Source organism: Oncorhynchus mykiss, chromosome 3 (assembly GCF_013265735.2).
Source record: "Oncorhynchus mykiss isolate Arlee chromosome 3, USDA_OmykA_1.1, whole genome shotgun sequence".
In the NCBI taxonomy this organism is placed as follows: Eukaryota; Metazoa; Chordata; class Actinopteri; order Salmoniformes; family Salmonidae; genus Oncorhynchus; species Oncorhynchus mykiss.
The window spans coordinates 65,189,444-65,213,863 of record NC_048567.1 but is presented as its reverse complement, the minus strand read 5'-3'; the positions used below and the strand labels follow the sequence as shown (position 1 = coordinate 65,213,863).

Sequence of the window (24,420 nt, the reverse complement as noted above, 5' to 3'; positions counted from 1 at the left end):
CAAAACAACTGGAAACACAGAACTGGGAATCTCAGACTTCAGTGAGTTCCAGACAGTTGGGAACTTGGAAAACAAGCTCCATCTGGGAAAATACGTATTGAACAGTCATCCAACTCAGAATTCCAAGTCGGAAACTCTGGCCTCTTTCTAGAGCTCCGACCTGAAGATCACTGACGTCATGACCTAGTTTTTTTTCAGAGTTCCCAGTTGTCTTGAAAAGCACCATAAAGCCAGAGAATGCGAGACTTGGATGACAAAATTTGCCCACAAGAAGGATCTGGGCACAGCACACCAAGGTGGGTCCAAAAATGTATCGTATGCTGCTGCATAAATTTAACATGTCTTAATCAAATTTAGTGCCTCATCATTCCCTTATGCTATAGTTTGTACATCTCAATTGTTAGAAGAAACCAGATTTGTTTAAACAAGTCAGTCATATCAGCTATGGTTTTTTAAAAGGCAGTAAATGAGTCTGAGTGAACCGTTTTGTTGCCAGACAAGGCCCCACTGATAGCCAGGTGTAGAGGTGGTAAGGATTCACTCCATGGTGCTGAAATGAAAGCTCTGCTGTTGGAACAGCTTTATGTAGGGCTTAACAGTTTGTGGGCACCGTTTGTCACCGTTATAGTGCAATTAATGTATTGATTAGTCTTGTGGCTTTGCATCTATGTTTTTTGTTTTCCCCACCAAACTACATGCTAAAAATCGCCACTTAACATAACCCTTACCATTTTACATTTCAACTTCAAATTGGGTAGGGGCATCCAAAGGATCCCAGATAACACAAAGCATATGAAATGACTCTCCTCCAAACACAAAAGGTGGAATTCCAAAATAAATGTATAAACTTAGCTAGTTGTGCAAGACTTTGTGTAGATGCAATTTTTTTAATGTTTGCATTCTTTTCTCCTTTGAGAAAACAATGCCTGATTCAAAGGTTGTGTGGCAGATTTCAAAACTCTTCCGGGAAGGACTGATAGGATACGCTTGTGCCTCTGTGCCTACATTTGACAGATCTTCAGAATAAACTAGACATGGGTATCCTTCAGTGAATTTCACTGTTTTACTAAGTTGCCAGTTCACAGCAGTTCACAAATGGGGAAATTATTTTAACGATGTGGCTATTAAGGCGGAAGGAATCAATCATATCAAATGAATTCCTACATCTTATAAAACAAGGATGGCAATTCCTGTTCATATTACGGTAGATTATCATTAATAAATGTTTATCCCATATCTGTTGTATGTCAGCAAGGCAGATCATTGCCAGGATGTGCTCTACATTATCATCATCGCAAAAACTACCTTTACAAGCGATCTGGATGTCTATTTTGATAAAGTAGTTAAAATCATGCTCATGTAGTCCTAGACTATTCATCTTTTCTGTTTTCCTCCAATCCCAAGAAGCATGATTCTTCACTCGTAAGGAGTGACACATTAGCCCTTTAGTAAAATTACATCTGAAGCATCATGCTATACTTTAACCCACTCCAACAGTGGCAAATGTGCCTAAATCAACAAACATCCTTCAAACTTGACATTCCACACCTGTATGTACAGACAATAAAATATAGACAACTCCAGAAAGGCAACATATTTTCATTGCTAAAATGGTATAATTAGGAAAAGCATTAACTTGGTCGAAATAATCTGACATTAACTCCTTGCCTATGATGTCATCAAGAGCACAAACAAAACATCAGGTTTTTGTCCCCCTACGCATACACAAAAGCAGAACTCAAAGACTTCAGTTAGAGTATTAATCGTACACAGAAATATACATGATTGGTCAATGGACAGGGTTGATATGCTGTTCTTGTCCTTTAATCCTCTGCCAGAGAAACAGTCTCTCAAACTCTGGGTGGATGCTTAATGTCCAACAACTTTATATGAAGGTAGACTGGTGTGTGTGTCAGTGTTCTTCATGTTGTGTGATTGCACGTGGGTGAATCTTGGTATGTGTGTGAATCTCCCATGCTGTGCTTGGGGTCCAGGCAGCTTGGAAACTCTGAACTTGGCAGGTGCTACGCATCACTGTAGCTGAACACGGTATGCACAGATGAGAAGCTTCACCTGGGGAGAAAGAAAGATTCCATCAATCAAATGTATTGGTCAAATGTAATTGATCAACAACTTGTCAGTCTTTTACAGTAACTGGGCCTAGACTCCCTCTCACTGTGGCCATGAGTTACTCTGCTGTGTGTGTGTGTGTATATATGTATGTGTACCTTGGCTGTAGGTGACTCTGCCAGGCGAATGAACAGTTTGTTGATGCCTGGCACTGGGCTGAATGAGTAGATGAAGTGACTGTCCTGTGGGGTGTAATTGAAAGAGGAAAAGATTAGTGACATGAATCAATCAACTAACTATGAGGTAGAACCAAAAAAATCTACCGTTCTCCAGATCAGGAGTACTCGTGATCTAGAATGAGACTCACCAGGAAGATGGGCAGCTGGAACTTGTCGTTGAGCACCACGGCGTGGACACTGCAGGGCCCACACAGCCTGGCTGTGATCTCACTCAGGAAGTTAGCATGGAAGATGAAGAGCAGGATACCGGAGCCTGGAAGGAGAGAGATTAAATGTTTTACCTAACCCCCCAAAACAGTGTGTGCAGGTGATTAGCACTGTTTGTAGGTGAATCCTACCCTCTCCAGGTGTGTGAGGCGATTGTTTGTAGCCGAACTCCAGAGAGAAGTCTGGTCCCTCACACAGTCTGTGACAGGCCAGAGGGAACACCGGCTCCAGCAGGGCCAGCCGAGTCTCAAAGAATGCCCGGATAGTGTCCTCTGCCACACTTGATAACCTGTGTGTGTGTGTGTGTGTGTGTGTGTGTGTGAGGGAGAATAAGATATCACTTTGCTGCTAACAGTATGTGGGGTTACAGTATACCATCTTAACTCTTACATATATATGTACCTTTATTTATACATACTAACTCATAAGTTGACAGAGCAAGAGTGAGAGAGACATGGCAGCAACACTCACATGTTGATGTGGTCCTTGATGAGGTCGTACACAAGCAGGTTGTTGCTAACCTTGGCAAAGTACATGGCCGTATTCTTGTGTTTGGACAGGATGTTACAGTCGGCCCCGTACTCCAGTAGGAGGCGCACCACGTCAGCATTCCCCCTCTTACAAGCCTGAAGAACAGAGGCTACTGGTAAGGAACTATTGCGATAAGTCTAACACAGGACTTTAGCAGAAATTAGGATATTTACAAATAGGAGTCATTGATTAACTTAATCTCTGTGCTTCAGGGGTGATATGTTGATTTCTAATTAAACACAGTATTTGTCTTCATCGCCCCCGTTTTTTTCCTTCCTCCGCCGTACCTTCATCAGGGCCGTCTCTCCTCCCAGTGTCGGAGCGTTGACATATGACCCTGCCTCCAGGAGGATAGCAACTGTGGTCAGGAAGTTCTGAAATGAAAAAAAAGAAAGGAGAGGGTTAAGTAAGTAAACCTTGCAAAAGACATTTACATACAAACAAGAGTAGTGTATACATGTGTGTAGACTAGACTGTTTGTAATGAGGCGGTTTAAACCAGTCCATCATGTGTTACCTTCTCTGCAGCGTGCATTAGGGCAGTGGTTCCGTTCTTCTGCCGTCCGTTCACCTTCACCCCCTTCTTTATCAGGAGCCTCAGGATGTCATCCTGTCCCCCTGCTGCTGCCAACATACTCAGGGACATACCGCTGGAGTCCTGCAGGAGGCAACACAAACTCCTTCATTACTGAGGACCAGAGCTTTCCATAGCCTCTGGTAGCAAACACTATGGGGAGAGGGGAAGGAATCCAAATGTATCTGTACAGCTAATTGTTTATAGAACTAAAAAAAAAGAGAAGTTAAGCTTTCAAAAAAGTGAACTATTATCGACTTACCTAGGGTGTTGTCTTTTCATCCAAAAGGTTTTTAAGTATGTAAAAGCATAAAGCACTGAGCAATGGCAATATACTATATTTACAAAAGTATGTGGACACCACTTCAAATTAGTGGATTCATCCATTTCTGCCACATCCGTTGCTGACGTGTATAAAATCGAGCACACCGCCATGCAATCTCCATACACAAACATTGACAGTAGAATGGCCTTACTGAAGAGCTCAGTGACTTTCAACATCGCAGTCATAGGATGCCTCAAACAAGTCAGTTTGTCGAATTTCTGCCCTGCTAGAGCTGACCCAGTCAACTGTAAGTGTTTTTTATTGTGAACTGGAAACGTCTAGGAGCAACAACGGCTCAGCTGCAAAGTGATAGGCCACATAAGCTCACAGAACTGGACCGCTGACGTGCGTAAAAATTCTGTCCTCTGTTGCAACACTCACTACAGAGTTCCAAACTGCTTCTAGAGGCAACATCAGCGCAATAACGGTTTGTCAAGAGCTTAATGAAATGGGTTTCCATGGTCGAACAGCTACACCATGTGCAATGCCAAGCGTGGGCTTGTTGTGTAAAGCTCGCCGCCATTGGACTCTGGAGCAGTGGAGATGTGTTCTCTGTGATGAATCATGCTTCACCATCTGGCAGTCCAACGGACTGGGTTTGGAGCATGCCAGGAGAATGCTACCTGCCCAAATGCATAGTGCCAATTATAAAGTTTGTTGGAGTAATAATGGTCTGGAATAATCGCCCAATATCAGTGCCCGGCCTCACTAATGCTCTTGTGGCTGAATGGAAGCAAGTCCCCGCAGCAATATTCCAACATGTAGTGGAAAGGGCTGCTGTAGCAGCGGGGGGGGGGGGGGGGTACTCCACATGAATGCCTATGATTTTAGAATGAGATGTTTAACAAGCAGGTGTCCACATACTTTTGTCATGTAGTGTAGATTCCTAGTATTACAACATCATGAAATCTCAAAGCGGTTTTCCATAACCGTTACAATTCCAAATCCCTGTTGGAACACTAATGGACATCAAGTAAGCTGTATGAATATTCTCAGAACTGAAAGAGCATGTCTTGCGGCTTAGAAAGTTTACGTCAAGTAACAATTTATTAATGGCGCAAATATAGTATCTTACAATAAACACAATAAGCACCAGGTGGTAACAAAAGGCAGCTTGATAACAAATACATGTTGGTGAAAAAAAACTATTTAAGCAATAATGTCCATGTCTTTGGACAGTAAATAGTGGGGTGTGGTTTAAACCCCCGACAATTGTTCTCAGTTAACACCCAACACTGGCAGACCTTATGCAGTTACAACATGAACTGACAACTATGAACTAATTTATTTACATTATTCCTCCTTGATCCAATTAGAAGCAACAAAGGTTTACTTGCAATAGTAACATTATCTAGTAGGCAAGCGGATCAAATAATACAAAGAAGCAACAGCCGTCAAACCCTATACAAGTTAGTCAGCCTAAATTAGTGTTGAGGAACTTAAACAGCTACTGTGAATCAATATGGTTAAGACCGTAGTGAATAATAGCAACATTAATTTAAAAAGTTGAAATGTTTATCGTTTGACAAGAAGCAATAAAACAAGTACATGTTCAGATAATGCCTAATAATTCCCATAATATTTAGTAGAAAACACATGTATAAGAGAAATAGCCTAGGTTGTGTGTGTGAATCTGAAACTAATTCCACATGCAGAACAAAGGATCTGTTTCCAATTGTTAAGGCAGATTTCAGTTTCTTATCAATAGTCAACTTTGGCCAAAGGAGTGGATAGGAGAACCAAAAACTGACTCAAATTGGATGGGAAGTCATCCAACTTTAGTGACCATTACTGTAAAGTTACTAGTGACCATAAACAAGGCTTTGGTTTAGGAACCATAAACTAGCCTTCACAAACTTGCGATGTAAAGGGATTGCTAATAAAAGTGCACCCGTTCTTGCCAACCCCATCAGATATCACTCACGCTGAGTGCGGATTCCACACTTCTTTCAAAGAGTTTACACTCCCAGTCACTTTGGGTGAAGGGTGGAAAATCGGGATGCATCCATAAATGGGCCCTTTGATAGGATCTGAACGTGTCACTGATGAGATCGAAATTGGGGAGAAAAAAAATATATCTATATATATATATATATATACACACACACACACACATAAAAACGAATATAAAACAAACTACTGATACATACCGGTAGCTAGGACTCCTAGATAGCTAGTTCGCTAACGTTAATAACATAAATACAATATCCATGATAATAAACTCAACCATGCTTCCAAAGCAATCGAGTATGAATTGTGTAAGTATACCTTGTATTTATAATAAGTAACAATTTACAATGGAGCAGTCTTCATCTAAACATTCTTCTTGACATGATTGGATTTTAAGCGGCTCAAACATCAAGCCATACTCTCTTAGCTGGGCACATATTTCGTACATAAACCCGTGGCTCCAGACTAGCATTTTCCCCTGGTGGCACTAGGCCCTAGTTCAAACACCACTCCGCATCGCCGCACCGAACAAAACAATATGTAACTTTCTCTTTGGAGGAGCAGGGATAGAGTGCCGTGTGAAACCACGCAGTGCGCCTCGTCGGACATGGCCCTTTTAGTGCAATAAACCTTGTGGTTTCTTCAACACATAAGGTCACTGTTATGCCTGAATTCAACCCAAAACCAACAAGAAAGTCTGCACTGTTGGTAAGTCAAGAAAAGCTCTCAACCATGACAGCCTGCTTTTCATTTCTATTCAGTTCGACTCGCCATACATTTGGCATCTGAACTGTGCCGAACTTTTTCAGTTGGTTGCACCAGCCCATGATTTAGTCACAACCCACAAAAATTGCAGCGTCATGCAATACAAAATGTTTGTACTCATCTTATAAAGTCAGTCATAGTTATTTTTTGTAATAGACTACACCGAGATGCTATTCAAGAAATACGTTGTTTAATCTAACATGTCCAATCAGGAATGCATGATTCAAGATATTTTGATGTGCAACATAATCCCACGAATGGCATGGATTTTGGGGTGACAATATGGAAATTGTTATATGAATGTTTTTCTTTTTCAATAAAGATGAATTTGCCTTCATCTACAACATACATTTGGGGCTAATTCAACATCTGTGGAAGTGGAAATTCAAAACACACTAGATTGCTAACTCTAAACATGATACCCACTACTAGTAGCCATGTATTGATCAGTAAATGTAACGTCCCGAAAACTCCAATGAGACCTATATGCCCTCACAATATTCAATGCGTATTTCACTCCCCACTCCGTATCTGAAAGCCATATAAAATATTGTTTGTAAAATAGTTGCTACTGAGCTCAATATTGAGTTTAGAAAAGTATACCTACAGAAAGCTGAGACCTCCTTATTGTTGCACAACCAGAACATGTGTTTTTCTACCAGAGAGAATGGCTCACACTTATCACATCAGCAGGCCCCAGCGAAACAGGGGCAGGTGGGCACTAATATTACAGGAATGAGGATAATGAACTTTACTGTTTGACCATATCATGATATTAGCCGCCCCAAAAAATAGGAAGGTTTGAGTGAGGTGACAATGTAGAATGTGCAGCTAGCACAGATGGACCCATGAAACCCATTCACACCGCACTTCAACCAGGAATAACCTGCTAAATTCCCAGGTTTGCTGGTCAGTTGTTTTTACTCAAAACCTAACCTAGACATATACACAAAACATTTTGTACATCTGGATCCAGAACCATTTGGTGAAAGTAAAGTATACCAGTATTGTGATCAAAAAGCTAAAGTCAACAGTTTAACTGTATAGATTTGCACAACAATCTACGAAGTTGTTAAAAAAAACTAAACATTATGCACTGTACTTGGTCCATGTTATCTATCCATGTGGAGCATATACTGCATTTCAGTCAGTTATTGTGGCCATTTTTATGCAACATGGTTCAATCGAAACGTGTGGTGCGTTTGGATTCCAAATGTACGTCCATGAGGCCTTGTTGCCATTGCTGACCCAGAAGATTCAGTTTGACAGCCTTTGTAAAGGGCCATTGGAATTTTTTTAATAACAAAAATGTATGATTCCATCCTTCCTTGCCCCCTTTCCCCAAGGTTGCAAATGTGTAGCCCATAGCAAAATACTGAGTTTTGGCACCACATAATGCATTGTCACAATGGAATTTTGTAGTTGAGAATTTCAACATCTGAGAAACAAGTTTGCATGCATAATATATCACTATGTAGTTGCTACGGATACGTTCGTAGAATGAAGTAGATACTTAATTCTTGCTTTACTTCACGAAGTGAGATCAGAGTCAGATTAAATCAAAAGCTATCTTCTCTCTTTCTCCATCCTTGCATACCTTCAACTGTGTGAGGTTTTCAAACTAGTTCAAGGCAATCATAAGGACAGATAAACAGGACAATCTTCTGGATGTCCCAACGGCACACCTGGTTTCTGATGCACAACTGGACTCTGTTGCATCCCTGGTTTCTGTGTCACAGGAATTGGTTTTTCACTATCCATGTTTTGTTTGCCTGAAATATGCCTCCTGCACATTGTCATTAATGTGTTATGCACATAGTTTTTTACATCTTTCCATGTCCTGCCTTGTAGAACTGGTTCAGCTGCAATACATGCATCACATTCCTTTTTACCTGGAATCTTCATCAGTTTAGTGAAGTCTCCTAGCTGCCGCCTGACCGCAGCCTGAGCCTCATCACCCCAAATTCTCTGTTTCCTTGGTATTGCAACAGGACCTGCCTCTAGTCTCTCCTGTGCAGATACGATCATTGTTCCACCAACTCTTTCCTTAGCACTCTTTGCCTCCGTTTCTTTTTCTTTCTTTGCCGCTCCTTTCTTTGTCTGTTGAGTGGGGTCCACTCTTGTAAGACCCTTCTTCCTTTTGATAGATTTTACTGTGTTGTGCACATAGTTTTTGATATCTCTCCATGTCCTGTCTCGTACAGCTGGTTCATTGTGGAGGCATACTTCACAGTCCCGTTTACCTGGAACCTCCATCATTGAGATAAAGTGTCCTAACTGACGCTTCACCGCAGCCTTAGCAGCATCACTCCACGGTCTCCGTTTCCACACTGTGCCCACCTTACCTGTCCCCTCAGGAACTGCCCCAACAGGAAGCGTCTGCGTTGGAAGTGTCTGGGCATGAAGTGTTGGCGTAATAACTGTATGCGCTGGTAGTGTTTGTGCAGGAAGTGTCTGTGCAGGATATGTTCCGTCAGGATATGACCTAGCAAGTTGTGTACCCACAAAATGGTTCCCTGCAGCATATGTCCCTTCAGGATATGACCTGACAGGATTCGTCCCCGAAGTATACGCACTTGCAGGATATGATCTTGCATCATGTGTCTCTGCAGTATATGTCCCTGCAACATATGAACCTGCTGGATAGGTCCCTGCAGGATGTGTCACGGTAGGATATGCTCTCGCAGAATCTGTCCCCGCAGAATATGACATCACAGATTGTAATCCTGAAGGATATGACTTCTCAGGATATGTCCCAGCATGATATGACCTTGAAGGCTGTGCCTCCACAGTATATGACTTCGCTGAATACGTCTCTGTAGGATATGATGACCCAGTAGGACATGTCTCGGTAGGATATATCCTACCAGTATCTGTCCCAGCTGGATATGTCCCTGCAGAAGATGTCCCTATGAAATGAATAGAAACAGAAGAAAAGGATTCATGAACATGTGCCATTATCATATATTGTGAAGAGGAACAGAGCAAACACTATAGAGTAATAAGTTGCCAGCTTCTCAAAAATGTAGGTCTCGTGAACATGTAAATGGCACAAAAACAACAGATTTTTCCACTGAATTTATCATTTAACCCCTTAAAACACAATGGACATTTTCTCCAAATACCCTGTAAAGCAACTAATACTCACCATATGTAGGAGAAACAACCCTTTCCTCAGATGGCCCTGGAATTACCACTGGAACCTGATCCATTGCAAGCAGCAGTTTGCTGATTTCTGCTAGATGTGCAGCATTTTCAGAGAGCCTGTAGTACTCTTTATGGACCTGGGTGTCATGTCCCAATAACTTTGCCACCTGATCCAATTCACTTTCATTCAAGTTTAGTATTTGGCAATGGATAGCAACCTCTTTCCTCACTGTCGCATGGATCAGACTTTCAGGATTCTTTGCATCACACTCATGTGCACACTTCCTCAGACAGTCAAACCCTCGGATGTAGCTTGCTGCATCCAGGCTACGTGCAAAGACATAAGGGTTGTCCTTTGACACACCAACTTTGTCTCTGTTTGCAATAAGGATCTCAAGAGATGAGATCATCCTCTCCGTTAGTAGGACTGGCATTTTCCTACCATTTTTGCCTTCTATTTCCAACCTGGTTAATTTGTCGTCTCCAAGCTCCTGCTCCAGCCTTGAGAGGTTATTGAAAATGTCTGCACTAGCTGGAGATTTCTTCCTGTTTGTGTACGTTTCCAACAGCATTTTCGCAACTTCGCCTGTCCTTTTTCTGTTGAAGAGAGCTATTTCTGCAAGAAGAGTTTCATTGAGCTTTTTCCAGACAGTGTTGGTGGGGTTCTCCAGCAATTCTTTCTTCGCTGTGTCCTCTGCAACCTTGAGAAACTTCTGAAGTTTGATCAAATCCTCAGTTAGTGAAGACACATCAACTTCATCACACTGAGGGACAGCGCTGAGGGATAGACCGGAAAAACAGTTATTCCAATCGTTTTCAAGAAGTTCAATGAACCTTTTGGCTTGTTCCTCTGCCTCACGGTTCTCTGTCATACGACTCTCCCCAAAAGCTATTTCGGTAGCTCTTTTCAAGGAATAGCCAATCTTTAAAGCAAGAGATGGGGTCTTGTACCTGTCGGAGGCAGGGTCATGACCACTCATTTTCCTGGCAGCATGAACGGCCAATTTGAATTTGGATGGTACACATACTTCATGCAAGTATTGGACATCACAGTCCATCTCATTTACATTAAGTACAAATCTAGCCAATTCCCTCATTTTTGAACCAATGTAAGTAAACTGTGACTTGGCATGACCATGCTTTGCAGATAGTGCATTGCCATATTTACATATGAGGGGATCATTTTTGATGTGGCATGAGATGTCATCTTGATTCATATTGTGTATTATTTCTTCACATCCTCCAGTAGAATAGACAGGCAATGGAGCAAGTTGAGAGGACGCAGCCTGGATCCTCACTCTTTTTCCACCCCTCGTTTCATCTTGTCCTTTTCTGGCATTACATGAGCTCTCATGCTTCCATAAATCTATTTTGTTAAAAAAAGCTACACAGTGTTGGCAGGGTAGGTAGTCACGCACAGAAGCACCACTGTAAGAGGGTATTTTCTTTGTCACAACTTCATCTCCACATTGAAGAATTTCTAAGTTGTGTTGATCGTTGCCTTTGTTACGGAGTTGGTCAAGCAACAGAGACCTGATTTTGGAGAGTTTTGGGAAGCTGATAGCATGACCAACAGCTGCTTCTTCTGCGTGCATCCTTTCTAAATGTCTTGCAATGTTATGGTGCGGTTCATTGCAATAAAGGCAGAAGTACTTTTTGTCCAATTTTCCCTTATCATCACCATCTATCGTACTACATGCGCTGACTGTCATTTTTGTGCTGGAACGTAAGCTTGACCGTGTACCTTTCCGTGGCGCAAATATTTTGCGGCAAGTTTTTTTAGCTTGTGCCGTTTTTGGAGGGTACTGCTCATATTCATCCTCGCATGAGCTTTCTGCATTAGATGGAAGAGGATCTGACCCACTTGGAACATTTGAATCAAGTCTTTGCCGTTCTACCTCATCACCTGAACTGTTTTCGTGAATCTCGTCACCACTCAAACTGCTTTCCTCAGCACCCTTCTTTATGTCACATAAAGCTCTTTCCATGTCACATAAAGTCTTCTCCACATCGCATGAAGTATTATCTCCACCACATGAAGTCTTCTCTTTATTGTGTAGAGAATGTTTCTCTTCCTTGTGTAAATGATTCTCTTCGCATAGAGGAATCTCATCTTTGCAAAGAGAATTCCTTTCGCGGTGAGGATTCCTTTTGCGGTGAGGATTCCCCAGGCTGCGAGGATTCCCTGCTGCACATAAAGGCTTCTCTTCATCACTTAATCTCTTCTCTTCATCACATAAAGTCTTCTTTTCCTCATTTAAAATATCCTCTTCCTCATTTAAACTCTTCTCTTTGCCACTTAAACTCTTCTGTTCAACAGTGTATGCCTGTAAAAGAACAAGTAAATGTAAGATTCATTAACTTATAAAAGGTTAATCTCATGATGCATTTAGTTTCACATGTATGAAAAGTGGGACGTAAATCAAGCAGCTTCATAGCTGTTGGGAGTTAGTGTTTAACTTTTGTGGCAAAGAGAAATTAGGTCAACTATACCATCATGCTAGACAAAGCTGGTGTCCCCTGCCCTGTTTCATACGCAGAGAAATCTATAAATTGTGAAAACCTCATAGTACTGCTACTTGAAAACATGTACAGTACACATTGTGAGTCATTCAAATGATCGCCTAAGAGCACCTCAACAATGCTCTCAACTTCAATCACAGTCAAGCAAGAATCAATGCAATGGTTACACAGCACCAAACTGCGTGTGGACTGAATTCTTCAATAATAAAAAAAACCACATTTGACCCATTCAAGGAATAGTTTATGGCTTTATTGTATTAAATCAGCGAACTACAACGTTTTGACATTGTAAATATGTCTGATGAATTAAATAATGTGATGTTGGATGAGATGCTGCATGGAGACGAGGAAAGTACAGAAAAGAAAATGCCATGCAACTAGGCTTCTAACCTCATTTTGCCAATTACTGTTTTGAATCCTCACTATGTTCAGTATTTTGTGACCTACATGCAATGATGAGCGTTTGGTGGGTGATTTAAAAGTGTTTTCACAAATAGACCCAAATAAGATCCTGGAGTGTTTGGCAGTCTATAAAGATGCAAAACAAACTCTGGTCCAAATGAATTCTGGTACTTGCCCAACAGTTACAGTTGCAGCAGAACGTTTGAGAAATATAATATATATTCAGCAGGCCCTTAAACACTGATTGGTCCACACTAATACTATTGAGTCCTTATAAATTGTAATAATAAACAACGCTAAATTGGACAACCGAAACAAAAATAATGTCACTGGGCAAGTAATATTTTCCTATGTAAATACATATTGTTATGGCAGTAGTTTGTTGAACTATGAAGGTTTTGTTCAATTCATATTTAAAATTATTATTGTACACAAAGACAACTGTATGGCAAAAGCTGAAATGTGTTACTGGTATTGTAATGAGTGACTAAGGAAGGTTTTTTATTTTAGCTTTTCGGCTATTCATTGTTGATAATGAAGATGAGTGAAATGTCAGTACTGCTATGTCCGCAGCAGTTTTACATGCTCTGCGGTGGTGCAAGAATACTATTCTGAAGGCATTACTGTACCTGAGGTAAATGTTGTATCTTATAGCTTCTTGTGAACTTTGACCTCTTGCTCATCATGTTCTGTGTCTGTTAATGAAAAGATAATACCTGTCTGAGACCATTCTAGCTGTCTCCATGGTAACGTATGAAAATTATCTGACAACTGTGCACAACAAACATTCAATACAATATAATGCTTGGATTTATTCATTGCCAGACAAGGTTGGCACAACAGTTTATTAGGTATGATAATGGGCAAAACTTGTTTTTAAAGCAATGCAATAAACATTACATTTTACAAACTGCATTTTCCTATTCAAGCTTAACACATCTTTACAAAACAATCTGTAGCTCCATTAGGCTAAATTAAACAACAGTAGTTAAAGGGCATAATCTGCTTACCTTTGATTGCTTAGCGGTCCTCAATGGATACAGTCAGCAGGTACTGTAGTCGGATTCTCTCTTTCAATGTCCTGGTATTCAACCTCTGCATGCCATCACTGGCTCTCACGTTATATCCAATATTTAAACTGTTTTATAACTCGATCAGAGTGGCTAAGTTGATCCAGTTGTATCTATGTTTGAACCAGACTGGCTAAATTCATTCTACACAATACATTTAATTAAAGCAGCAATCTGTAACTTAAATTTCCAGTCCTTTGTACTGCGCTTGCTGTCATTTCTGGAATGAAAGTAACATATTGTGGCTTTAATTGTGTAATGAATTATGGTACTTGGTGCTGACCTATATGCATTAGCTAAACATATGTATCAAAAGCTAATCTGTTGCCGCCCCAAGTTGGTTAACGTAAGTTTTTTGTTGGAAAACCAGAGAACAAAGCTAAAGCTTATGAGGAGAGAACTGTGATGTATGTCGCAACATGGTCCTCATTTGAATGAACTCACAAGTATAACCACACACACAGGCTACTCTAACAAGTTAGTGCTTGTACTGGGACTGAATAAATATGTGGAACAGCTGGGGATCCCCAAAGACAGGAGCAAAGCAGGGGGAAGAATGCAGGTGAGAGGTACTCTCTTTGGAACACAGAACATACCTCCTGGTCCAGATTGTAGTCCTCTTTGGAATTGAGTGCAAGTTTCACAGACATGTAATCCCCACTTTTCACTGCATCCCGCAGCTCACCTGAGGGACACACAGATTTCACATCAGTAGTTGTCTACATCCATGTGTGGAAGAGAGAGGTCCATGTACAGCCGATGTTGAGAGACTGCTGGAAAACATGAGAGAAAGAGGGTATGCACTTACTGGGAGATAGAGGTGGAGCAGAGAGAATCTCATCCTCTCCGTTCAAATGTTTCTGAAAGTCCTCCAGTGTCATCCAGTCCAAGTTGAGGTCCATTCCAAGGTTAAGAGAGGCTTGCCCTTTGTCTGTCAGTCACAAACCACATCCAATAGTACATTTAGTATTATTTCACATGGCCATTATGAGAGTCTATCCAGAAACAACCATTTGCCCCTTAACACTTGTGTAGATCTGAAAGGATTGGATAGGTGTTAACAATAATGGTAGGTTTTGTAACAGATGTGTGTGTGTTGACTTTTCTGTGTGTGTTTTTGTGTGTATGTCTGCATGTATGTGTGTGTGTTTGTTGGTTCTGTGGTGTACCAAACTGCGTACCAGACTTGTCAGCACTCTCCAAAGGGTCTTGATTGTCGTCACAGGCGATGAAGAGCCGTGGCTCGCTGTCCTCTCTCCTCCTCCTCCTCCTGTCATCCTCTTGGGTCCTCCTCTCCCAACGTTGAGCCTCCTCCCTCCGGTCCTCTCCACCAAACTTTGACTTCTGGGCGGGTTCCTCCTCTGCCTCCGCCCTGTCACCAGTCTCCATAGCACCGGGGCTCTGACTGGGCCGAAATGCTGTTAGATAAGGGAAAATAAATAAAAATAAAGAGGTGGCATAAAAGAGGTTCCTGTGTGGCTGAGTTTGTAGTTTGAGTTTGATTCCCACGGGGGACTAGTACGATAAAGTATGAAAATGTATGCACTCACTACTGTAAGTTACTCTAAATAAGAGTGTCTGCTAAATTACTAAAATGTCAGTTACATTTTTGTTTATGTCTTGGTTGAGTCAATATGTAGTGGCTGCGTCCAGTACATTCATACGCAATAAAAAAAATAAAAAAAGCTTAACAACAGACCCTTTCAATTCTTCTCACCGTCTGTATGTTTGGACTTATCTGGTTCTGGCTTCCGAGCAGGTGACTCCTTTGTCGGCTTGGTCCTTTTCTCAATTTTCCCTATGAGCTGAAATTTGAACATAAACATTTAAGATTTTACTTGAGGCAGCTTAAGATAGACTTTGAGGGCCCTGCCGCTGGCTATATCACCAGCATTTATTTACTAACCCCGTACATTTAGTGCAGAACTTCTTGGCATACCTTTGGTGGTTTAGTGTTCTCTGTGGTGGTGGGCTGGTGGACCATCTGTTTGCGGGGAACACGGTCCTTGGCCTCGCAGTTCAGCAGGAACTTCTCAAACAGGTTAGTGGAGGCGGTTGGCTCCTTATCCCCACCCACTACAACTTTAGACTCCTCCACAGTCTTGCTAGTGCTTGCCCCTGCACCAGAGGAGGAAGAGGAAGACGAGGATGAGGAAGAGGGAATTTTAGGCGGTGCAGGAGTGGTCTCGTGGCTCTTGCCCTTGGCCTTCTTGTGGACTTGGGCAGGGGCAGGAGTGTCGCTGGAGTCAGAGGTTGGTGTGGGCTCATCCCGGCCCTGGCTCTTGGAGGAAGTGAGGCTCTTCAGTTTTGCGAGGCCGCTTGCGGAGAGCATTGGCGACGAAGTTTCCAGTTTCTTGCCTTTCTTGTCCTGAAGGAAGTCCTTGATGCCCTGCAGCTTCAGTTCTGACTTACCCTTCTTATTCTTGGGCTTGTCATCAGCGCGAGACTTTTCCGTTGTGGTGGTATCATCCGTCTGGGACTCAGATGGCCCCTCGCTAAGCTCCTCTTCCAGGGGGGCGGTGGCCTCATCTTCAGTGGACTCCAGATCACCCCTTCGATCCTTCTTTTTCTTCTTTTTCTTCTTCCCTTCCTCCCCATTCTCTTTTTTCCAGTGCTTCCCTCCATCCTTGGTCTTGTCCTTTCTGTGCTTCTTGGAGGGCACAGGGGCTTCTTCCTCTTCATCGGAGTCAACAAATCTCTTTTTGGAGTCGGACATCTTGGTTCCGCGGCCAGGGGTTGGGGGAGGGGAAAGCTCCTCTTCATCAGACTCCGGTGCCGGACGAGGCCTGAAGTCCTCCTTGCGCTTGTCTTTCTTCTTTTTCCTCTTCTCCTTCAGGGGAGGTGCCTCCTCCTCATCCTCTTCTCTGGGCTTCTTCTTTTTCTTCTTCTTAACATGCAGGTCTGTGGGCTTGTCAATATCACTGTCGCTGTCAGAGTCAGCATCGAATACATCACTCTTCATGGGCAACTTCTACAAAGGAGAGGGGACATTCACATCAGCCATTGAAAGTGATATTGGTTACTCGAAAGGTAGTTAAATGTAACAGTCAGTCCTATAAAGCACTTTCCATTCCAGCAATTAGACTCGCCTTTCTTACAATGGCTATGATCATTCTGGATGGGACTTACCATGCATTTCTTAGCATCTTGGTCTTTCGTGACCTTAGCCTCTGCCAGAGCCCTCTTGTAGCCCAGGAGCACCTCCCTGCAATCCTCCAGGTGGGCCTCAGGCTCCCACGTGTCATCGTCAGAGGAGTAGTTCTTCCAGCGAACGCGGTACAGGACCTCCCCCTAAAGACAAGGGCAAATACAAGTGGGTGAGAGCAATATTACCAGTCCAGTTCTTTCACATCATTGCAGAATATGAAGACTGACTGAGTGACTGTATTGGGCCTACACCTACTCATAGACCTCCTGGGTGTATAAAAAAAACTGACAGAGTTTGTATTAAGTCTGACACATGCCTAATCAGACCTCTCCATCTGAGACAAACACACATTCCGTTAAGCGGCTGTGTCTGGTAATGTGGCACACAGCCAGTACCACACTTCCCACCCAGGGCACTGAGACACCAAAGACAACCAGTCACAGGGGATAACCGTTCTGACACTAGCTAGGTTTCCATTCAATTAGCGACAGATTTTCATGCGAATATTCTAAAATCTGCATGAAAACAATATACGCATTTTCCCACCAGAGATATCTCCATCAAATGTACTTGTTGCGGATAAAAGGCTGTGTGTGATATCATATTGCACATAAACAACTTTTGAGGTTAAATTCCCAAGTTAAATGGGTTTCCATCTCATTTTCAACTCTACTGATTGTTTTGTCACAAACATGTTGCGTTTTAAAGCAAATGTGCCCACTCTTCTATTGGCATGTGGCTCTAGCCAATAGTTCCCAGATACAGTGTTTGTAGGCTACCCACGTGATGAGATTATTTTGGACAAAAGAGATAATTTCTATTTGTCAAATGACAGCCAAGCATGATCATCATGTCACCAGAATAAGAGCCTAGATATTTATTGGAAAGAATCAAGCTCATCATCGTGCACTTTCACCACCCTGTGAAGTTTATCGTAACTTATTTAATCTGTAGCCTAATAAACTGCATGCTTTCCTGAGTCGTAGTGGGAGGACCACAACAGATCACGCGATGCCAAATGTATTTTAATATGATGGTTATTATATTAATATTAGTGCATAAAAGTGCTTCCACTGCCATTTCTCACAAAAAGATCCCAACTTGTCTAGCGTATTTTGTTTTGTCGACATCTGGAAAGTTTGACAAATTTCCATCACTCCTGTCGTGAGATTCTTTATCCAACATGTCCTTTACTCACATAAAAAGGTTGGCTGAAAACCTGGTTACTTTGACAGTAGATTTTGCTTGTTTGTATCATGTGACTAGAGGTTGACCGATTAATCGGAATGGCCGATTAATTAGGGCCGATTTCAAGGTTTACTAAAAATATGAAATTGGTCATTTTGGACGCCATTTTTTTTTTACACCTTTATTTAATATTTATTTAACTAGGCAAGTCAGTTAAGAACACATTCTTATTTTCAATGACGGACTAGGAACGGTGGGTTAACTGCCTTGTTCAGGGGCAGAATGACAGATTTTACCTTGTCAGCTCAGGGATTCAATCTTGCAACCTTACGGTTAACTAGTCCAACGCTCTAACCACCTGCCTCACGAGAAGCCCGCCTGTTACGTGAATGAAGCCACGGTACGTTGCTAGCTAGCACTAAACTTAATTAATCATAATCACTAGTTATAACTACACATGGTTGATGATATTAGTTTATCCAGCGTGTCCTGCGTTGCATATAATCGATGCAGTGCCCATTCGCAAAAAAGGACTGTCGTTGCTCCAACATGTACCTAACCATAAACATCAATGCCTTTCTTAAAATCAATACACAGAAGTATATATTTTTAAACCTGCATATTTAGCTAAAAGAAATCCAGGTTAGCAGGCAATATTAACCAAGTGAAATTGTGTCACTTCTCTTGCATTCATTGCAAGCAGAGTCGGGGTATATGCAACAGTTTGGGCCGCCTCATTGCGAACTAATTTGCCTGAATTTTACGTAATTATAACATAACATTGAAAGTTGTGCAATGTAACAGGAATATATGGACTGATAGATGCAGAACGGTTCCGTATTTCACTGAAAGAATAAATGTTTTGTTTTCGAGATGATAGTTTCCCGGTTTCGACCATATTAATTACCTAAGGCTCGTATTTCTGTGTTACTATGTTATAATTAAGTCTATGATTTGATAGAGCAGGCTGACTGAGCGATGGTGGGCACCAGCAGGTTCATAAGCATTCATTCAAACAGCACATTTTTGCATTTTGCCAACAGCTCTGCTGTTTATGAATTCAAGCCTATCAACTCCCGAGATTAGGCTGGTGTAACGATGTGATGTGAAATGGCTAGGTAGTTAGCTGAGCGCGCACTAATAGCGTTTCAAACGTCACTCGCTCTGAGACTTGGAGTAGTTGTTCCCCTTGCTCTGCATGGGTAATGCTGCTTTGAGGGTGGCTGTTGTCAATGTGTTCCTGGTTCGAGTCCAGGTAGGAGCGAGGAGAGGGACGGAAGCTATACTGTTACACTGGCAATACTAAAATGCCTATAAGAACATCCAATAGTCAAAGGTATATGAAATACAAATGGTATAGAGAGAAATAGTCCTATAATTCCTATAATAACTACAACCTAAAACTTCTTACCTGGTAATATTGAAGACTCATGTTAAAAGGAACCACCAGCTTCCATATGTTCTCATGTTCTGAGCAAGGAACTTAAACATTTGCTTTCTTACATGGCACATATTGCACTTTTACTTTCTTCTCCAACACTTTGTTTTTGCATTATTTAAACCAAATTGAACATGCTTAATTATTTATTTGAGGCTAAATTGATTTTATTTCTGTATTATATTAAGTTAAAATAAGTGTTCATTCAGTACTGTTGTAATTATCAGTATTACAAATAAATGTTAAAAATCGTCCGATTAATCGGTATGTTTTTTTTGTCCTCCAATTATCGGTATCGGCGTTGAAAAATCATAATTGGTCGACCTCTACATGTGACTAATGTGTTCTGGTTCAAATGAGGTACGCGTGTGACTGCAGCACAGTGAATGGCTGGGTCGTGATTGTAAACAAAGCACAACGAGTCAGGTTTCTCTCCACCCGCCTCCCTCAGAGGCTTTGTTTTCCTTTTTCCCGCCCTCATACTCTCAGCTCAAAAGCAATTTAGATAAGAGGAACTGGCTGTGCAAGTGACTTCTCCACACACACCCCTCCTCCTCATCCAATATTGCCCTCCCCTCTTCTTCCGGAACTCTGGAGGTTTGGTGGGGCTGGGTGTTTCACTCTGAATCACTGTTGAGCCACAATCACATGCCTCAGAAAATCCTATTTTTCTCCCTTTCACCTAACACGCGCTCCATCTCACACAGATCAGACCTACACAAACACATTCTCTCCCTTTACTTATACACACACAGATTCTTGCTTGCACTTTAATAGAAGAGCCTACTGCTTAATCCCTGTGACACATGACCCATGTTGTGTGGCAACTCAGCAGCTCTCCTCTATAGTGTAGTACAGTGATGTCACCAGACTGAAATGTGGTAGCCAGGGACCTTTGCCAAACTCTGCCCCCCCACCAAAGTGAGAACTTACCCTCGTACATAAAAATTAAAAAAGCATTGGGATTGGTGTAAGAAAAATGGTTGACTGTTTTCTCTAATTTGCATACCAGGTAAGTCAGTTGTTCCATGTCAACAAACTAATGTGTATGTAAACTGCCATCTTGTCCATTTCAAATCTTCTCTCCATCAATGAGAGAAGATTTGAAATAGACAAGATGGCGGTATACACATTGTTGGATTACTTCATGGTGCATTTTCTAAATTCCAACGTTCAAACCTGCAACTAGCCATGGAAGTGTAGAAGACAGCGGTGGTTTCCAAGTCGGGAATTGTTTAAGTATTGCCAATTAGAGACTGGTCGAAAATGTCCTGCATGCCCTTAACACTAACTGTTAACGTTACCTAAGTATCAACGTTTATCCGCCAAACTGTAACAGCTAGTAATATCTTAATAGCTCTGGTCTGTACCATCATATTAGGTACTGTGGAAGATTTGCTTAATAGCTAATACGTCCAGTTATTTAGCTAGCTAACTTACACAAAACATGTCTAGACTATTAGCTAGTTTGCTAACGTTAGCACTTTCCTAACCAACTAGCATAGCAAATTCACTAGCACATGTAGCTAGCTCATTAAAGACAATTATGACTTGGTTGTTCAAGGCTTAGTACAGAGGGTTTGTTGTATTTGGCAAGTCTGCGCAAGTGGGGATGGCTGAAGTCCAGAAACGCGAAAGAATAACATCAGTCTGTCCGACCTTGGCCTAGCGCAAGGAGAGGGCGTCGTATGGGCAAAGTTGTGCAGCCATTTCAATTTCCTTTCGGTTGGCTAACTGTGCATGGACATTTTAGCATTTCTAGCTAGCTATGTTGTCTATTTACAGTTTAAATAAATTCTTCACGGTTCCCAGTGTTTAAACCGTCTCATTGTTGTCACATTGTGTAGCTAGATAAAGCTACCGTTCAGCTAGATGGCTAACAACCAAAACTGCCTAGCAGTAACATTAGCTAGCTAGTTTCGTTACCTCCTCCGTTCGCATGTCAATAATCCTCTCCACTTCGTACACATCTTCAACCTCGTCTTCGCTGTCTCCAGCCTCTGGCTTTTCCGCCATTTTATCGTTAGTTATAAACAATTATTCGTTACTTTTCTTATTATGCCTTAGCCGGTATTACAGCCAAGACCGGAGCTAGCTACAGTACAAGATGTCTATTTTTTCATTTACTTCGCTAGCCACAGTGACTTTCTGCTACTAGCTAGCTGGTTAACATTACAGAGGGGGAGCTGATAGACTAGGTGAGTAGGCGGGGAAAACTAACAGTGCATTTTCACCAGACGTGGCGTCAGCAGGAGAAGGCCCGCCCCCATTCATTCTTGATGGCATAAGGAGAAATGTACAGGGTATTGTGGGAAATGAGCGGCGAGAACCCTGCTAGCAGAGCGGGAGAAAAAGTTGAACAGTAACTAAGTTTGGTGAAACATCTTTGATGTGTTGTAATGGCCAGGTATATTTTCTCATTAACGTGGTATTTACACTGAACAAAAAACAAAAATAAACGCAATGTAAAGTGTTGGTCCCATGTTTCATGAGCTGAAATAAAAGATCCCAGAAATGTCCCATACACACAATAAAGCTTACTTCTCTAAAATGTTCTGCACAGAATTGTTTACATTCCTGTTAGTGAGCATTTGTCCTTTGCTAAATAATCCATCCACCTGACAGGTGTGGCATTTCAAGAAGCTTATTAAACAGCATGATCATTACACAGGGGCACCTTGTGCTGGGGACAATGAAAGGCCACTAAAATGTGCCGTTTAGTCACAACACAATGCCACAGATGTCTCAAGTTTTGAGGGAGCATGCGATTTGCAATGCTTACTGCAGGTATATCTCTCTGGTCACCCCCAAAACCAATTCTTTCTTTGGTCGCCTCTCCTTCCAGTTCTCTGCTGCCAATGACTGGAACGAACTACAAAAATCTCTAAAACTGGAAACACTTATCTCCCTCACTAGCTTTAAGCACCAACTGTCAGAGCAGCTCACGGATTACTGCACCTGTACATAGCCCACCTATAATTTAGCTCAAACAACTACCTCTTTCCCTACTGTATTTATTTGATTTATTTTGCTCCTTTGCACCCCATTATTTTTATTTCTACTTTGCACATTCTTCCACTGCAAATCTACCATTCCAGTGTTTTACTTGCTATATTGTATTTACTTTGCCACCATGGCCTTTTTTTGCCTTTACCTCCCTTATCTCACTTAATTTGCTCACATCGTATATAGACTTGTTTATACTGTATTATTGACTGTATGTTTGTTTTACTCCATGTGTAACTCTGTGTCGTTGTATGTGTCGAACTGCTTTGCTTTATCTTGGCCAGGTCGAAATTGTAAATGAGAACTTGTTCTCAACTTGCCTACCTGGTTAAATAAAGGTGAAATGAAATAAATAAATAAATAAAAGATAACTGGTAAGGGTCAGAGACCTGACAGTGTGGTGCCAGGACAACAACCTCTCCCTCAATGTGAGCAAGACAAAGGAGCTTATCGTGGACTATAGGAAAAGGCTAGCCGAACAGGGCCCCATTGACATAGACAGGGCTGTAGTGGAGCGGGTCGAGAGGTTCAAGTTCCTTGGTATCCACATCACCAACGAACTATCATGGTCCAAACACACCAAGATAGTTGTGAAGAGGGCACAACAACACCTTTTCCCCCTCAGGAGACTGAAAAGATTTGGCATGGGTCCCCAGATCCTCAAAAGGTTCTACAGCTGCACCATCGATAGCATCCTGACCTGTTACATCACTGCCTGGTATGGCAACCGCTTGGCATCTGACCTTAAGGCGCTACAGAGGGTAGTGCAAACGGCCCAGTACATCACTGGAGCCAAGCTTCCTGCCATCCAGGACCTACAGTGCCTTGCGAAAGTATTCTGCCCCTTGAACTTTGCGACCTTTTGCCACATTTCAGGCTTCAAACATAAAGATATAAAACTGTATTTTTTTGTGAAGAATCAACAACAAGTGGGACACAATCATGAAGTGGAACGACATTTATTGGATATTTCAAACTTTTTTAACAAATCAAAAACTGAAAAATTGGGCGTGCAAAATTATTCAGCCCCTTTACTTTCAGTGCAGCAAACTCTCTCCAGAAGTTCAGTGAGGATCTCTGAATGAGCCAATGTTGACCTAAATGACTAATGATGATAAATACAATCCACCTGTGTGTAATCAAGTCTCCGTATAAATGCACCTGCACTGTGATAGTCTCAGAGGTCCGTTAAAAGCGCAGAGAGCATCATGAAGAACAAGGAACACACCAGGCAGGTCCGAGATACTGTTGTGAAGAAGTTTAAAGCCGGATTTGAATACAAAAATATTTCCCAAGCTTTAAACATCCCAAGGAGCACTGTGCAAGCGATAATATTGAAATGGAAGGAGTATCAGACCACTGCAAATCTACCAAGACCTGGCCGTCCCTCTAAACTTTCAGCTCATACAAGGAGAAGACTGATCAGAGATGCAGCCAAGAGGCCCATGATCACACTGGATGAACTGCAGAGATCTACAGCTGAGGTGGGAGACTCTGTCCATAGGACAACAATCAGTCGTATATTGCACAAATCTGGCCTTTATGGAAGAGTGGCAAGAAGAAAGCCATTTCTTAAAGATATCCATAAAAAGTGTCGGTTAAAGTTTGCCACAAGCCACCTGGGAGACACACCAAACATGTGGAAGAAGGTGCTCTGGTCAGATGAAACCAAAATTGAACTTTTTGGCAACAATGCAAAACGTTATGTTTGGTGTAAAAGCAACACAGCTGAACACACCATCCCCACTGTCAAACATGGTGGTGGCAGCATCATGATTTGGGCCTGCTTTTCTTCAGCAGGGACAGGGAAGATGGTTAAAATTGATGGGAAGATGGAT

General features: G+C 41.9%; 1 protein-coding gene across 3 annotated transcripts; it reads right to left on the bottom strand.

The window, feature by feature from the left end:
- Positions 1-1,049: 1,049 nt before the first annotated feature.
- LOC110520399 (M-phase phosphoprotein 8) lies at positions 1,050-21,807 on the bottom strand. Of its 3 annotated transcripts, XM_036974927.1 has the most exons (14): positions 21,503-21,798; positions 16,932-17,093; positions 15,742-16,773; positions 15,520-15,607; positions 14,984-15,220; positions 14,611-14,733; positions 14,399-14,487; positions 3,564-3,704; positions 3,335-3,421; positions 2,988-3,142; positions 2,648-2,805; positions 2,438-2,562; positions 2,229-2,312; positions 1,050-2,073 (listed from the first exon to the last, which is right to left on the bottom strand). In XM_036974927.1, the coding sequence occupies exons 1-14, from the start codon at positions 21,590-21,592 to the stop codon at positions 2,032-2,034; spliced, it is 2,613 nt and encodes an 870-aa protein (XP_036830822.1). In that variant the 5' UTR covers positions 21,593-21,798; the 3' UTR covers positions 1,050-2,031. The 3 variants fall into 3 exon arrangements, with proteins under 3 accessions (XP_036830822.1, XP_036830821.1, XP_021453367.1); XM_036974926.1 differs by lacking the exons at positions 1,050-2,073; positions 2,229-2,312; positions 2,438-2,562; ... (2 more) ...; positions 3,335-3,421; positions 3,564-3,704 and adding exons at positions 4,974-9,569; positions 9,809-12,134 and having other exon boundaries at positions 21,503-21,807; XM_021597692.2 differs by lacking the exons at positions 1,050-2,073; positions 2,229-2,312; positions 2,438-2,562; ... (9 more) ...; positions 16,932-17,093; positions 21,503-21,798 and adding exons at positions 4,974-9,569; positions 9,809-12,134; positions 13,362-13,427; positions 13,743-14,392.
- Positions 21,808-24,420: the final 2,613 nt, after the last annotated feature.

Bases quoted from the DNA above. Each gene is read 5' to 3' on its own strand.
- LOC110520399 (XM_036974926.1), bottom strand. From the start codon at position 21,592: ATGGCGGAAAAGCCAGAGGCTGGAGACAGCGAAGACGAGGTTGAAGAT. The intron at 15,221-15,519 runs GTGAGAAGAATT...CTTATCTAACAG, and splicing joins TAAGTCCAAACATACAGACG to CATTTCGGCCCAGTCAGAGC. The intron at 9,570-9,808 runs GTGAGTATTAGT...TTCATTTCATAG, and splicing joins GGTTGTTTCTCCTACATATG to GGACATCTTCTGCAGGGACA.